General features: G+C 42.2%; 1 protein-coding gene across 4 annotated transcripts in view; it reads left to right on the top strand.

The window, feature by feature from the left end:
- The window catches only part of LOC107143177 (RAD54 like 2), a 60,265-nt gene that overhangs the window by 6,745 nt on the left and 37,160 nt on the right, over positions 1-16,360 (top strand). For all 4 annotated transcript variants that reach the window (XM_048794638.1, XM_015486773.2, XM_048794639.1 and 1 more), the window contains exons 7-15: positions 1,388-1,506; positions 3,125-3,224; positions 4,153-4,358; positions 4,939-5,111; positions 5,635-5,831; positions 8,695-8,894; positions 9,965-10,054; positions 12,121-12,213; positions 13,876-14,326. In XM_048794638.1, the coding sequence (XP_048650595.1) occupies positions 1,388-1,506; positions 3,125-3,224; positions 4,153-4,358; positions 4,939-5,111; positions 5,635-5,831; positions 8,695-8,894; positions 9,965-10,054; positions 12,121-12,213; positions 13,876-14,326 (1,629 nt within the window). The remainder of the gene's footprint in view (positions 1-1,387; positions 1,507-3,124; positions 3,225-4,152; positions 4,359-4,938; positions 5,112-5,634; positions 5,832-8,694; positions 8,895-9,964; positions 10,055-12,120; positions 12,214-13,875; positions 14,327-16,360) is intronic.

Here is a 16,360-nt window from a genome sequence, read left to right as displayed (position 1 = left end):
ATGCACTACTGTGCCTGGTTTATTATTGATTTTGAGACAGGGTCTTACTTAAATTGCTCAGGCTGGCCTTGAACTTGCAGTCCTCCTGCCTTAGCCTTCTGAGTTGCTGAGATTACAGACGTGTGCACCACAACTGTTTTCTTCCACTTGAGAGCTAAAAGTAGTTTTTGGAAATTTTAAAGGGTTATAAAACAAGAACAACAACAAAATATTCAGCAGAGTATATGTGATCTACAAAGCTTAAAATGTTTGTTTGCTATTTGACCCTTTACAGAAAACCTTTGCTGATCCCTATTCTAATCTGCTTTTATACCTCCCCTATAAAAGTTTTGTATATAAGGCCAAGTAAGTGATGATTTGTTTCATAGTCACATTGTCAGTCATTGAGTCTCATTAAGAATGGACTTCCCAGGAAAACAGACATGTAGTAAATTGCTTTTCCTTTTTTCTTCTGACCAGATTATGCCCCGAGAAAAGCCAAGTGGCAGGAGCCTACCTTGGGAGCCTCTACATGGGACACATTTAAATTATGTTTTTATTGTTATTATTTAAAAAAATTTTTTTGTAGTTGTAGGTGGACCGAATGGCTTTATTTGTTAATTTTTATGCAGTACTAAGTATTGAACCCAGTCTCTCACATGTGCTAGGCAAGCGCTCTGCCACTGAACTACAGCCCCAGCCCGTTTTTATTATTTCATTTTGACATAATCATATGTGTACAAAACATAATTTGCTCCATTTCATTCTATGGTAATTCCCCTTTCTCTTGCCTCCTCCCTTCGCCTAGTCCCCTTCCTTGCTATACTGATCTCCCTTCTATTTACTTATATTAAAAATTGATACATTGTACTTCTGAATAAAAGTAGGATTCATTGTGATATATTCATACATGCATACATGTGACATTCTTTGAGAGGGCAGCAATGATTCTAACTTGGGAGAACGTAGTGACCTCTGATTTTAAGAATTACTTTAGGGAAGACTGGCCATCTGCATTGTTTTAGAAGAAGCCAAGTCATTTTCTTTCCCTATCAAGATCGTAAGATTGCCTGTGGCTCATGATTAGATTTAATGTATATTCACTTGGTATTGGTTTGTAGTACTAATGCTATTTGAGTGTTGAGCTAAACCCCCAAATTTCTTAGTGGAGGAAATAAGGATGGAGAGACTTATTTTTTTCAGTGAAGTGATGGTAATAAGAGTGTAGATGACTCTGCTTCCATTATGAGCTAGGCAGAATATCTTTGCTTGTTCTTGGTGGGGTTGCTGCTTATGGGTAATAGGTTGTGGGAGCTTCCATTGTCAGAAGGTTGTACATGAATATAGGCCTATTGGGAACAAGATTCCTGGGATCTGCGAGCCATCTGAACCATATTTTCCCTTTCAGCCAGAGCCTTTCCACCTTGGCTCTCATTGAAGAGTTCCTGGGAAAACGAGAAGTGCCCTGCCTGCCTGGTGCTGAAGGGCAGGGAGCACAGAAGTGGGTTCGAAATGTCAGCTACTTCCGTGAGTTTATTGCTGCTTCGTTCCTGGAGCCTTGGAAAGTTCTGATTTCCTTCTCTCTCCTTTCCTCTTCTCATGCTTTGCTCGCCATCAGTGCATAAAAATGATCTGTGATTAGCCTAGGAGCAGGAAGACCCTAAGAGCCAACTTTTATGAATGAATCAATATATTAGGGACTGGGGGGATTTGGGAAAAATAGGAGGCATGTAGAGAAGTAGAAGGCATTGCCCTAGTCTTCATTTGAGATGTAATAGCTCCAATGCAAATGTAGCACTGATTGCCCATTCTGGGATTCTAAGAAGGATAGATAAGTGTAGTGAGACTGGCTGGAGAAGTGTTTCAGAAAAGATGGGGAGAATTCGAATATATAGAGTGAGAGTGGCCTGAAAATTATTCCAAGGCAGAAGAGCAGAGTGAGCATACGTCAGTCCTGCTTTCTCTGTGGGGAAAATAATACCTCTAAAAGGGTGAAAATTTGTGTGTGTGTGCGTGTGAAAATTCTTAACTTTTTTCAATGTATAAGTCACATATATATATATATCTCTATATATAATGCATAAACAGATGTATAGTATATCTGTGTATTAAAATTTCATGGAAGACATGATGTGATGGGGGAAAATGTCTAAAAACGGTCCTTAGGGGAATGGTAATGGAAAAAAAGTTGAGAAATAGTTGACCTCAGCTCTGTTGACATTTGGGCCAGACTGTGGTTATAGGGAGCTGTCCTGTGTATTGTTAGATATTTAGCAGCATCTCTGGTCTCTATTCACTAGAGACAATTTTGACAATCAAAAATGTCTCCACATATTGCCAAATATCCCCTGGAAAGTGCAAGAGTAGAGAAACCATGCTCTGTAAGAACCACTGGCCTAAGGGAAAGATTCAGAGGAATGGAGGTTTAGAGGGTGGCAAGGAGACCGAAGTACAGGGTGTGGCACAGAACTTGTGTTCACTGTAGACTTGCCCAATGAGTCAGTGGTGATCTGTGCTTTGAAATTGTGAGAATGCAGGTTGGAGAGATAGGCTGGGGTCCTCACTGAGGACCACAATACTGAGCAGTTATACTATTGCTTCCATAATAGTATGATATATTTTTTCCCTCTCCCTTTTGAGCTCCTCTTTTCATTCATGTGTTACATTCAACTGCTCCAACTTTATTGCTCTTATGTCTTTTTAAAGCAAGTTCTTAGCCTAAGAAGCTTGTTAAAAATGCAAATATCTGGTGGAGGAATGTTACCCATACCAAAACACAGAATCCTTAGTCTCCCTGAACTCACCCCAGGACTCCCTGGGCTGAGGTAGAGAGATCACCTTGAACCTTTGTTTTTTAAGCTTCTTAGGTGAGTACATGCACTCTTAAATCTAAGAGCCTTGGTCTTAGAATTCACCCTTAGATAAAAGGGCAGAAAAGTAGTTTATGATCCTTGTCGTATGTGAGAATCACCTGAGGGTACTTTTACATTGTGGAAGCCTGGACTCACTGTAGCCCCATGATATGTCTAGGGGTGGGATCTGAGCACTGTAGTGTTTCTGTTCATAAAACACATTTCCTAGTGACTTTTGCTGAATATCCCTGCTCTCATCTGTATACTTCTTGTGGTTTTTCCTTCCTTCCTAGGGCTAGATGGTAGCACCCCTGCCTTTGAGAGGGAGCGACTCATTAATCAGTTCAATGATCCCAGCAACCTCACCACCTGGCTGTTCCTTCTTTCCACAAGGTGAGTGAAACCTGTGAGGGGAGGTCAAAGGCGTGTGTTCAAACAATTGGCCACATAGGCATATACCCCAAAGGCTCTCAGGTTTGAAGTCTACTCAGGTTTGTAACTTGTTCTTTTTGTTGTTGTTATTTAGTACCAGGAATTAAACTCAGGGGCACTCGTCTACTGAGCCACATCCCCAGCCCTATTTTGTGTTTTATTTAGAGACAGGGTCTCACTGAGTTGCTTAGTGCCTCCTGTTGCTGAGGCTGGCTTTGACTAGTAATCCTCCTGTCTCAGCCTCCTGAGCCACTGGGATTACAAGTGTATGCCACCGCACCTGGCCTTGTAACTTGTTTTGAGATCAGAGAGGGTATCCCAAAAAGAAGTTGTGGTAGAAGAGCAGTTGTGGTAGTGATATAAAGTTCTTTGAGACTTTTATTAACATTTATAATTAGCTTTTCTCTGAGAATTGTTCTGAGGCATAGACAATGTGATAAATTGAAAGTGCCTGAAAAAGTGAACAGTCAAAGTAATCATAAAAGGCTGATGCATCCTTTGTCTCATGCCAAGTACCTCAAAAGCTGTGCTGCCTTCTGCCACCGGAATGTTTCATAGCAGGGTATGAGCCTGTCACTCCCCTCAGTGATTAGAGTAAAAACACTGGAAACATCTGTGTGTAGAAATATCCCCTGACCAAGGATATCATTCTGGAACCAGGATGTGGGGCCTTACTTGTTACAGAGGAATAGAGAGTTGTAGGCACTGCCATGTTGGATTTAAGAGTATACTTTTCAGTGCTTGAGGAACATAACTATTTTTCAGCAGGACAGCAAAATTCTTGAGTATATTGTGCTTAAAATGAAGAGTGATGTTGGGGGAGGGTAAAGCTGATAAAAAACCTTCTTTAAGACTAAAGACTCAATGACTATTACCTTATGTTTTAAAGGGCCGGATGCTTGGGTGTGAATCTAATTGGCGCCAATCGAGTGGTGGTGTTTGATGCTTCCTGGAACCCTTGCCATGATGCCCAAGCAGTATGTCGGGTATACCGTTATGGCCAGAAAAAGCCCTGTCACATCTATCGTTTGGTGGCTGATTATACGCTTGAAAAGAAGATCTATGATCGTCAGATTTCCAAGCAGGGCATGTCAGGTGGGCTATCTTGGAGGCATTCCAGAGGTACATCTATACAAGCTGCCTTCCTTATAGTATCAAAGGTGGGAGGGGAAGAGCAGGGTATGGGATCATAGGCAGGTGAGGAATCTTAGAAAACCAGCAGTTCCTCCCTTCTTATTCTCATTCCAATCATTAAAAGGGATTGACCTCACATTGTTGAAGATGGATTTAATGACAAGAGCCAAGCTAATTATGCAATTTTTTCTTCTGATGTTTTCATTTCACCAGGGCCTTAGACCTGGTTTTAGACTTTTTTTTTTTTCCGTATCAGAAATTTAACCAATACTGAACTATACCTCCAGCCCTTTGTAGGGTCTCTCTTAGGGTCTCTCTAAGTTGCCCAGCCTTCTCTTGCCTCAGCCTCCTAAGTGATGAGGATTATAGGCATTCACTATCATTCCTGGTCTTGACCTTTGACTTTCAGGTATGGGATGACTTTTCATCAGTAGTGACAGTTCTGCCACATAAAACCTCCTTTCTCCCTGCTAACCTTTGTAATTGTGTTTTTAATCTTCTTTGCCATGTGCTATCTTTCTTTATTTCTTCTCTCTTCTAGATCGGGTGGTAGATGATCTAAATCCAATGCTGAACTTTACCCGGAAAGAGGTGGAAAACCTACTGCACTTTGTTGAGAAGGAGCCAGCTCCCCAAGCATCCTTGAATGTAAAAGGTATCAAGGAGTCAGTTCTACAGCTTGCTTGTTTGAAGTACCCTCACCTCATCACCAAGGTAAGAACCCAGTAGGTATGAAGTCCCCAAGCATGGCAGACTCTGTCAGAGGAGGCTTGTCTGACAAGCTTGCTTTCTTCATTTGAAGTTGTATTTCATTCAGACATCTGGGATGCAATTGATTCTTTTCCTTGACCCAGATAGTCCCTTTTCTACTCCAACCACCTGCTTCTACCCTTTGTCAGATTCTAGGAGTACTGAGCTCAGACATGTGGAATAATTTGGCCATTGTGAGTTTATATAGCAGAAAGAGAGGGGGGAAGTTCTGAAAATGTAGTTTCTTAATTTTCTAATAGAGAAGACAGGCTTAGGTGTCTGAAGTGGGTACTAGGTTAGAATTATGACAGAAAGACAGTAAACCTGCTTATGTGTGCCTATGAGCAGGCTCTTTACGAGTGCTGGAGAGAGCCAGCCCCTTCTTGGTTTCAAAGTAACATTCATTGTCCATCAGTATGTTGGCAGGGCAGTCAGTCATGCTGGCACAAAGACTGGTAATTAAATCAACATCCCCCTGTGTCCCTAGGAGCCTTTCGAGCATGAGTCATTGCTCCTCAACCGAAAGGATCACAAACTGACCAAGGCTGAGAAAAAAGCAGCAAAGAAAAGTTATGAGGAAGACAAACGCACGTCAGTTCCCTACACCCGCCCATCATATGCACAATATTACCCTGCCAGTGACCAGAGCCTGACCAGCATCCCTGCCTTCAGTCAGAGGAACTGGTGAGTTATTGAAAGGGGAGGGAGGGTCTGCTGCTAGGCCAGGCCCAAATTTTTTCAATTTCTTTTTTTAACCAAAGGGAGAGCCTACAATCTGCTGCTTTGGCTGTCATGAACTCTGGTAGGTTTTGTTCTAGGGTCAGGTGTCAAAGTAGTTTAGCAGCCATGGTGTTTTAAGTGACTCTGGTTTTCACTGCCCTGGCTGGAAAAGTGAGCTGCTGGTTTTCTCACTCAGAAGAGCTTTTAAGGACTCCTGGGGGAACTGAGTGGGGCAGAAGGGAATACAGCTTCCCAAAACACAAAAGTTCAGCCCTTCCTCAGTTTCATCCTATCCCAGCACCTTGGCTCTAGAATTCACATAGCATTGAAGTTCAAGCTGATGGCCATGATCTTTCTAGTCCCAGATTATAGTCTGGGAATACTTTTGTTCCTAATGGGATTTAATTCTGTAAGTGTGCGATGATCTTGAGCAAGAAAATTTATTGAATAGTTGAGAATGTGAACTGTGTGGAGGCCAACTACTAAGGAGGGAGGGAGACTTTTTGTTAGATATTACAGAACAAGTATCTATGTGTCAGTTTTTTCTGTATTTAAAGACAAAGTGCCTTTCAGCCCTCACCTTCCTTTGTAATAACCAGATCAACTGTCTAGTCATTGATTGAGTGGTTTGCATTTTTTAATTGCCTAATTTTTTTTTTTTTTTGGTTAGGATTAATCTTTTTTTTTTTTTAATTTTTATTGTTGGTTGTTGAAAACATTACATAGTTCTTGATATATTATATTTCACACTTTGATTCAAGTGGGTTATGAACTCCCATTTTTACCCCGTATACAGATTGCAGAATCACATCAGTTACACATCCATTGATTTACATATTGCCATACTAGTGTCTGTTGTATTCTGCTGCCTTTCCTATCCTCTAATTGCCTAGTTTTTTTTTGAATGAAAGCAAATTATTTTATTTGAGGGGAATCAATTTATAAGAGTCACATGTAAAAAATAATCTTGCCAATGAGGACTTGAAAATATTAAAGTTCTAAGATTTTATGTACAAGATACTGATTTTTTTCTTTGTGTGCATAAATTTGCTTTTTTTTTTTTTTTTGCTGGTACTGGAAATAGAACGTATATCCTTTTGCATGATAAGCTGGCTGCTATTCATTGAATGTACTTTTAAGTAGAAAGTCACTCTTAAAGCCTCAGGCTTCTTATTTTTGTGTCATTTTCAAGATACTATTGTCTGGGAAGGTTTTCTGCTTTTGTCCTTCACCTCTGTTTTTTTCTGGACTCTTCTTTGTAACATAAGGAGTAGATTAAGTCTGAGCCCAAAGGGAGAAAAGCATTTTGGGGAGAAAATGTGACAAATGGTCCAGGCTGGGCTGTGAGGAGATAGCTCTATTTCCAGCCTACCTCGGCCCTGTGGAGATTCTAGCTTCTCATTGCATTTGATGGGGGCATACCATGATTCTGCTGATTCCTTATCCCATCTGGATACCTGAAGAGGCCTTCCTGCCCAAATTCCTAGCCTTAGCAAGAATATGAAATTTAGGTTGGCATCCTATCATCTATCTGACTTTTGATCCTAGGAGGAATCCTGTTGACATCTAACCAGGGTCTCTAACTCCTGCCAAGCCTATCTGGGAACTTTGGTCTCCACACTGACCAAGGAGCTTCCCCAGTGGGCCTGTAGCAATCTGAGAGTGGTGTGATTGAGGAATCATGCAGATCAATTCTAAAAGCAGAGTGGTATAAAAGTGTTCTCATGAGCCAGTCTTCAGTCAGTTGAGGAAGAACATACCTGTCCAAGGGAATTTCTACCCCAGGCCCAAAGACTGAAGACATTAGAGATAGGAACTTTTAAAAAAAATCTTGAATCAGGAATAACTTTCTCAGAGTACCAACATCCATTTGAAAGGAAACTGATAGTGAAGAATGAGCTATTGACTACGGATTAACATTTTGGTGTTAAGCCAGTTCTCATATTGGCTGTGGCACTGGGTCATTTAGAAGTTTGGCTTTTGTGCACAGTAATGCTGCTGTTGCTGCTTTTGTGTGGTGGTCCTGACTACAGGGGCAATTTAAAGACTGGCTCAGGAATCAGTAGGAGCTTGGTGACAAGTAGTATAGAGAAGGGTATTTGTATTACTTATCAAGACTTGAGGTTTCAGAGAGTAAAAATGGCTTAAGGTTGGGACAGTCTCTCAAGATCACCTAAACATATTCTACCACAAGGGTAAATGAGGAAAACTTTACCCCCTTTGTCTTTAATGTAATATACCCTGTGGTCTGAAGAACTCTTCCTCCCTCTGTGCATATTGGTATCATTCTAACTTCCTTTCAAGGGATTAACTCTTGATCTAGATAATCCAAATTCTAGAGAAGCACATGGCTCCTCTTATCTCCAGAAAGGTGGTATTCCATTGACATCTAACTCTGCTTCTCTTGGAGAGGTGTTATCCCTCTGCATCTTTCTCTGCCACTCTTTCTAAGATCTGCCTCTTATCTTTTTTTCCCCTTTTCTTGCAGTACTGGAAATTGAACTTGGGGGCCCTCTACCACTGAGCTATACCCTCAGCCCTATTTATTTATTTATTTATTTAGAGTCAAAATCTCACTAAGCTGCCCAGGCTGGCTTTGAACTTGTGGGCCTCCTGCCTGAGCCTCCCAGGTAGCTAGAATTACAGGCATGTGCCCCCATGTCTGACTTTGGTCTCCTTTTAAATTGACCAGACCCTGTAGGTTCTTCTGATTCTTCTCTTAGCACCAACTGAGAATGTAGAATAGGGCAGTCTGGAGAGGCCCCACAGCCTTTGGAGAGAGGCAAGAACTGTTCTTCTCAACTCTCTGTTTGTCTTTCTCTTATAGGCAGCCAACACTGAAGGGTGATGAAAAGCCTGTGGCCAGTGTTCGTCCTGTACAGTCCACCCCCATCCCTATGATGCCACGGCATGTCCCACTGGGAGGCACTGTAAGCTCTGCTTCCAGCACAAATCCATCCATGAACTTCCCGATTAACTACTTGCAGAGGGCGGGAGTCCTCGTGCAGAAGGTGGTCACCACAACAGGTCAGAGAACTGTTCCATTCTATTCAGGGGTATCATCCCTTTTAAAATGACTTTGTTCACTAGGAAATATTTGTCAAATACCTTTTGTATTCTAGACCTTACTACATTTGGCACTGTAGGTAAGAATAGAGAAGATAGCAGAGAAGAATTTGCAATCTGGTGAAATATCTTAAGAAAAACACAGAACTGGGTTTTCTTGAGTATGGTGGATGGAATCCTTTGAGCACACAGCGATTATGGAAGTGTCATTAGATCACAGGGTAGGTCTCATAAGCTGTCACAGAGATGTGAATGTGCTGAGTCCTGCTAGGTGACATAAGATCAGCTAGGTATAAAAGACAGCTATCAACTTCCCTATGTAATTAGAAACCTGAATTGTCACTTGCTTCTTTCATTGTGAGTTTGATGTAGCTGGAGCATTTTGGGTCAGTGAGCAATAGTGCAAGGTGGGCAGCCTAGTTACCCTTTAGTTAATTCTGTGATTCAAAGTGATTGGGAAGGAAACATTTCATGATCCTATTTTCCATCTTGCTATTTAGAATATTCATGACATATAAATTTAAATGAAAACATCTTAACTGATTTATATGAGAATAAAAAGAATACATGTCCATTGTAAAAAAAAAAAAAAGTGAAATTAGTAAACAACAATTAAAAAAAAAGAGCTCTTTGCAATCCCATTTCTCTGCTGATTCTTGAAAATACTCTTTACTGTGTGTGGAGTAATGCCAACATGGAAGAGGATGAGACCACTTTTGGAGCCTGAAGTGATGTGGAATCGATAAAATGCCATTTGAATTAAAATTTTTTTTCTAAATTAAAACTATAATTTTTAATTAAAGCAAGGAAAATTGGAAAGATGAGCAGATTTCTTGGTTTCTTAGTATTCTTTGTTGAGACAATTGTAAAAGATTCTGCCTATTTCACCTTTCTTGATTCTAAACTTCTGCTCCACAGAGAAGCTTGTAGGAAACCATTGAGGAACTGGGACAGATATGGGTCTTTGCATTTTCTTTCCCTTCTTCAGTCAGGCCCTATGCAATCTAAATTTGAGGTCTATTTTTCACTAGATATTGTTATTCCTGGACTCAACAGCTCTACAGATGTTCAGGCTAGAATTAATGCTGGTGAGAGCATCCACATCATCCGTGGGACAAAAGGTGAGAGCCTGACCAAAGAACCTATCCCTTGCCTTTGTTTGAGAGTACTGTGCTGGGAAACAGAATAAATACAAATGACTTGAGCTAATGGAGCATAGGAATCATCTCACAAAATTGTCACAATTGGGGGATATAAGAAAATGGCATTTCTAGGAGCTTGGCAGAGTTGGGTTGAGCCCAATGAATATTGGTAAGGTCACTTACACTTTAAAAAAGGGAATCAAGGTCCATCCCTGTGTTTCTGTATTTTGCCACTGTTTTTATGGAGAATCTTCGGAGGGGGATGGGTAGATACCCAGAGACCAAAACTGATAGGAAAGCACTATGAAATGGATTATAAGCCAACATATGTGTTAATGTGTCATTTGTACCTTTTTCCTTGGAGAACAGAGTGAGACTCTCAGGCTGGGAAATGTAATGATTGTGTGAATGAATTAGTACACATGAGTTGCATGATTTTTTAAATTTTTTTGAACCCAGAGGTGCTTTACCACTGAGCTACATCTGTATATTCTCAATTCTTTTTAAGTTGCTTAAGCCTGGCTTTAAACTTAAGATTCTCCTCCCTCAGCCTCCTGAGTTGCTGGGAACACACATGTGTGCCACTGTACCTGGCATGTGATAAAATTTTTTGAGTGTGGTAATATAAAAAGTCCATACATATTTCTGGGTTCCTTACAGAGTGACGAGAGATTGCTAGAATGAAAAAGCTGGCCTAAACAGTGTCAAGAAACAATCGAAGCCTGTTTTTCATATTAGCCTTTAACTAAACCCATCAATATATGAGGCTGTTTTGGGGTTTGTTTTTTTGTGTGCGGTAAAGAGATTTTACCCTAGAGTTAAGAGTACCTTTAGGCTTAGGAAAAGGTTTCCCTGAAGTACCCAGATGCACAAAGACAACTCAAGCTCTCTTACTGGGTTCTTCCCACCGCATAACGGGGCTCTTTCTAACTTAGAGCAGAGGTCAGCAAACTACAACCCATGGGCAAGTCCAGTGTGCTCCCTGTTACTGTACCTGGATGCTAAGAATGGGTTTTGCGTTTTCATTTGGGTAAAAAAAGAAAAAAGGGAGTAACATTTTGTGATGTGAAAATTATAAGAAATTCACTTTTAAGCTGTGCATGGAAGTGCATGCTTGTAATCCCAGCAGCTTGGGAGGCTGAGACAGGAGGATTGTGAATTCACTGCCAGCCTCAGCAACTTACTGAGGCCTTAAGCAACTTAGCAAGACCCTGTCTCAAAATAAACTATAAACAGGCTAGGGATGTGGCTCAGTGGTTAAATGTCCCTGGGTTCAATCCCCAATACCCCCTCCCCCCAAATTCACATTTTAGTGTCTGTGAATATTGATTGAAATGCAACCATGCCTAGCCATTTTCATGTTACAGAAGAATTAAGAAGCTGCCAACAGAGATCTTATAGCTTATAATACAATAAATATTTAGTCTCTGGATCTTTAAGAAAATGTTTGCCAACTCCTGGCCTACAGGTAGTTCTGATATTCTAGAAACCTACAGGTGGGCCTGACACTCCAGAATATTGATCTAATGACATACTCAAGAATGAAGAGAAGGTAGATTAGTGCCTTGAGGGAATAGAAGGTGTGGGTCTTGAATTCTTTTAACAAAGGAGAGAGGATAATGAAGTAATATGGGTCCTTCCTGTCAGATTAAGAGGAGGACCTGAGCCAGAGTATTGGGGAGAGTATAAGGCGACAAATTGTTCTCTTTCATAGCACTTTATTTCCTCCATTGCATTGACTTCTTCTTATACTTTCTGGTATAATTATCTGTCTTCTCTTCTAGAGATTAAGCTCCTTGAGACAGGGCCTCTTCTATCTTGTTTAGTCATAGTATATTACTATGTGCCTAATACTTGGTAGTCTAACTATCAATGCTTCTGGAATAGATAAATAATTATGAGTCCATAACTATTATCCGACTCGTCATTTCATGGATCTTGAGAGAGGGAATGAGACTTAATTTTATAGCTGTTTCCCAGCCCATGGTGCCTGTTGGAAACACTACATATCTGTTTCTAAAAGTCATCTTCATGCTGCTTCTTAGGGACGTACATCCGCACCAGTGATGGACGGATCTTTGCTGTCCGGGCAACTGGCAAACCAAAGGCCCCTGAAGATGGTCGGATGGCTGCCTCAGGTATGGTAACTTTTACTTCCCATCAACCTGCACATTGGTTTGACTTGGTTTGTAATTAGCTTATTTTCTTTTAATAGATAATGTATGCATAGTTCCTAATTCAAAATGTACAAAAAGGAGTTAAGTGAAAAATAAGTTTTTCTTTCTATTTCTCCAGCTAGCCTGAAGCTTAGAAGCACTTGTTTGTTTTTCAGAGATATTCTATCTATGATACAGGGTTGTGTGAGTGTGGACATATAATTGTGTGTATAAAATATGTAAATAACATATAAATAAATTCTCTCTCTCTCTCCCTCCCTCCCTNTCTGCATGCATAGAAAATCCTCCCTCCCTCCCTCCCTCTCTCTCTTTGGTACTGGGGATTGAACCCAGGGATGCTTAACCACTGATCCACATACCCAGCCCTTTTAGAGACAGAGTCTTGCTGAGTTGCTCAGGGCCTCACTTCAATTGCTGAGGGCCTTGCTAAATTTCCGAGACTGGTTTTGAACTTGTGATCCTTCTGCCTCAGCCCCCAAGTTTCTGGGATTACAGGCATGTGCTGTCATGCCTGGCTTTTCTTTGTAAATTTTTAAAACAAACAATGCTAATATACTATAATACACTATTTATTCCTGTTTTCACTCACCAGTAATAACTCATTCCTTATCATTTCTTCTCGATATGCCTCATTGAAGGTTTACACAGGATAGGATATAACACAGTGCACTAACTAGCTCCTTATTGATATACATTCAGATTATTCTGCTGCACCGCTGTGACATGTGGATGTATCCATAGGACATATTCTTAGAAGTGGGGTTGTCAGGCCAGAGGGTATATGTGTGGCACATTAACAGTGTTAGGAACTCTTGACAGGTTTTCCTCAATGGGAGTGATTTTTATTTATCCTCCCCACCACCGAGATACAAGAGCTACAATGCTTTTGTTCTTCTTAACTTGTGTTATGAAAATTTTCATACAGACAGAAAGGTTGAGAGAACAGCAATGTGAGTGCCCATACACCCTACACCTAGATCCAATAATTGTTAGTTTTTGTAAACCTCTCTCTCTTCCTTTCTATTATTTGAGTCATTTGTAAGTTGAAGACTTCATATCATTTTGTAAGATATACTTCAACATATATTTTAAGATTTAAGACATTTTCCTAGCCACAACACTATTATCACACTAAAAGAACAGCTAACAATAATTTTATAATGTTACCAGGTCATAATATATCCAGGTCATATTCAGATTTCCTAGTTGTGCCAATTCTTCCATAGCTATGGATTTTGTTTTGTTTTTTTATACTAGGATGGACTGCTTTTTAACTTCATTTACCTCTTTTCTCCCCTGGTCACTGTCTCTTGCCCCTAGAAAAAGGTCTGATTAGTTTTAAGAATGATCTGATGTTTCATAGCCATTATCTCATAGGATTCATATTGGTAGAGTTTTACAGATTGGGAAATCTGGGTGCAGAAAAGTAACATGCCTTTTCATGGCTAGACTTATATCTGGGATCAAATCTGGGAAGGGTTAACTGAGTGATGTTATTTAGACATCAAATAATTAGAATTTGGGGGGCCACAAGATAGGGTGTTTTAAAAATAGCTTTCCCCCTTTGTTTTTTCTTCTCTTTATTGCTATTCTGGTGCTAAGTTATCTGTATTTTGTTCCTAGGTTCCCAGGGACCTTCTTGTGAGTCCACAAGCAACGGCAGACACAGTGCCTCATCACCCAAAGCCCCTGACCCTGAGGGGCTGGCCAGGCCCGTCTCTCCTGACAGTCCGGAGATCATCAGTGAGCTCCAGCAGTATGCAGATGTGGCTGCTGCTCGAGAATCCCGTCAGAGCTCCCCAAGCACCAATGCCTCCCTGCCTGGCCCCCCGGCCCAACTCGTGGACAGCAGTGCTGTTCCTGGGACAGCTCTTGGAACTGAGTCACGGCTTGGGAGTCATTGCCTCAATAGTTCCCTTTTGGTGACTGGCCAGCCTTGTGGTGGCAGGCACCCAGTGCTAGACTTAAGGGGCCACAAGCGAAAGTTGGCCACTCCACCTGCCGCCCAGGAGTCAGCCCGCCGGCGGTCCAGGAAGGGCCATCTGCCAGCCCCCGTGCAGCCGTATGAACACGGGTATCCAGTCTCCGGCGGGTTTGCCATGCCACCCGTCTCCTTAAATCATAACCTCACCGCCCCCTTCACCTCCCAGGCTGGGGACAACTCCCTGTTTATGGGCAGTACCCCCTCCTACTACCAGCTGTCCAATTTGCTGGCAGATGCCCGCCTGGTATTTCCAGTGACTACTGACCCTCTGGTGCCAGCAGGCCCCGTCAGTTCCTCTTCCACGGCTACCTCAGTCACTGCCAGCAACCCCTCCTTCATGCTCAACCCTTCTGTGCCAGGGATACTACCCAGCTATTCACTCCCATTTTCACAGCCACTCCTGTCCGAGCCGAGGATGTTTGCGCCTTTTCCCTCCCCTGTCTTACCCAGTAACCTTTCACGGGGCATGTCTGTCTACCCTGGCTACATGTCCCCACATGCAGGCTACCCAGCTGGTGGCCTCCTCCGGTCCCAGGTGCCTCCATTTGACTCACATGAGATTGCTGAGGTGGGGTTCAGTTCCAATGATGATGAGGATAAGGACGATGATGTAATAGAGGTCACTGGGAAATAGCTGGGGAGGCTTTCCCCACCTCACTTGGGGTCCCCAGCAGGTTGCTCACAAAGCTGAAAGGCAGTGATCTGGGCTTTTTGAGAATAGGGTTCTTGGCAGGAGGGTAAAGGAAGAAGACAAAGAAGAGTGGTTAGCCATAGGGGCAGGGCTCTGTTGCTATTTTTAAAAAGAGGAAAAACAAATACAAAAAACAAAAACCCCAACAGAGCAGCAATAGTGGGAAATCAGGGACCCAAAACAGGGACGGTAGGGCAGGGCAGCCTGTCTCCCTTCCTTCCTGCCTTGCTTATGCTGTCTGCTTGCTTGCTTGCCCATCTGAGTGTAGATGTTCACATCCCATTTCTGTCTTTGGGAACAGTCTCTCCCAAGAGAGCTGCCTTACCGGGTGACTTAGCTTGGCCTGGGGAGGGGAGGGGAGGGAGGGGATGGTGAGTGAGAGAAGAAGGGTGGGCAGGGGGAGCAGACTGAGATCCCATGTGGAATGGGGTCTCTTTAAGGGGTGGGAAGTAAGCAGACCAGGTGTGTGTGTGTGTGTGTGTGTGTGTGTGTATACACATGTGTGCGTGCGCCCGCACACGTGTGTGTGCGTGTGTGTCGCATATACACATGCGCTCGCACATGTGTATATGTTTGGGTATGTATGTACATGTATGTAACAGAGCAGGGGTGAAGATGGGAGGGGCGGGAGGGAGGGAGGAACTAAGGGGGGAAACTAAAAAATGAATTTATCTTTTTTTAAATGGAAATCAGAGAGTGGTGGTTCATGGCACTATTAGTTGAACATCAGGGTGAGCCCAGGAGAAGAGCCATGGGAATCACAAGTTTCCTTCTAGTTGGGTGAAAAGAAGGCCCAGGTAACTCAAGTCCCTGGTTTTCAGAGCCACATCTATTTTAGAAATTGGGGGCGGGGGGAATCATGAGAGAAAATGGGCATTGCCGACCTCTGTCTCTTTCCTCAGTGGTTGTCTTTAAGCAGATCTCCCTTTCCAGGGTGAGAGGGAAAAGCACTGCAGTGTGAGTGAGAGGTCATAGAGTGTGGCTGGAAAAGACATTCTTTACCAGGGTGGAACTATGCCTCAGCTGCCTATCCTGGTGGCCTTTCCCTCCCTGTTAGAAAGTTCCATGTTAATTTATTTCTTATGGTTATGGGCAATTATTTATTATTTAGACTTTTCATGTGTCTTTTTTTTTTTTTGGTGGCAGGGAAGTTAAGGTTAAGGAAGGTAGGAGATAGGGACGTTTTGAGATGTACTAGACCCCATAGCTGCTGGTGAAAAAAAATCCTGAGTGGGTGGTGAATTTAACAGGGAAAGAGAGTTAGGTTTGACCCAGGGTTAGATTAAACAACTATGTTTTGGAGAGATGTGACCTCTCAGGAAGATCAGGGAATTCTGAGACTGGATAGTTAGTGGTGGTGAGACTCATTCTATAGAGATTGAAACTTGGGATCATGGAGTTTGCTATTGAGAAGTAAGTGACACCCCCCCCCC

The sequence above is a fragment of the Marmota marmota genome, unplaced genomic scaffold (assembly GCF_001458135.2).
Source record: "Marmota marmota marmota unplaced genomic scaffold, marMar, whole genome shotgun sequence".
NCBI classification, from domain to species: Eukaryota; Metazoa; Chordata; class Mammalia; order Rodentia; family Sciuridae; genus Marmota; species Marmota marmota.
This window is presented reverse-complemented; position numbering and strand designations above follow the sequence as displayed.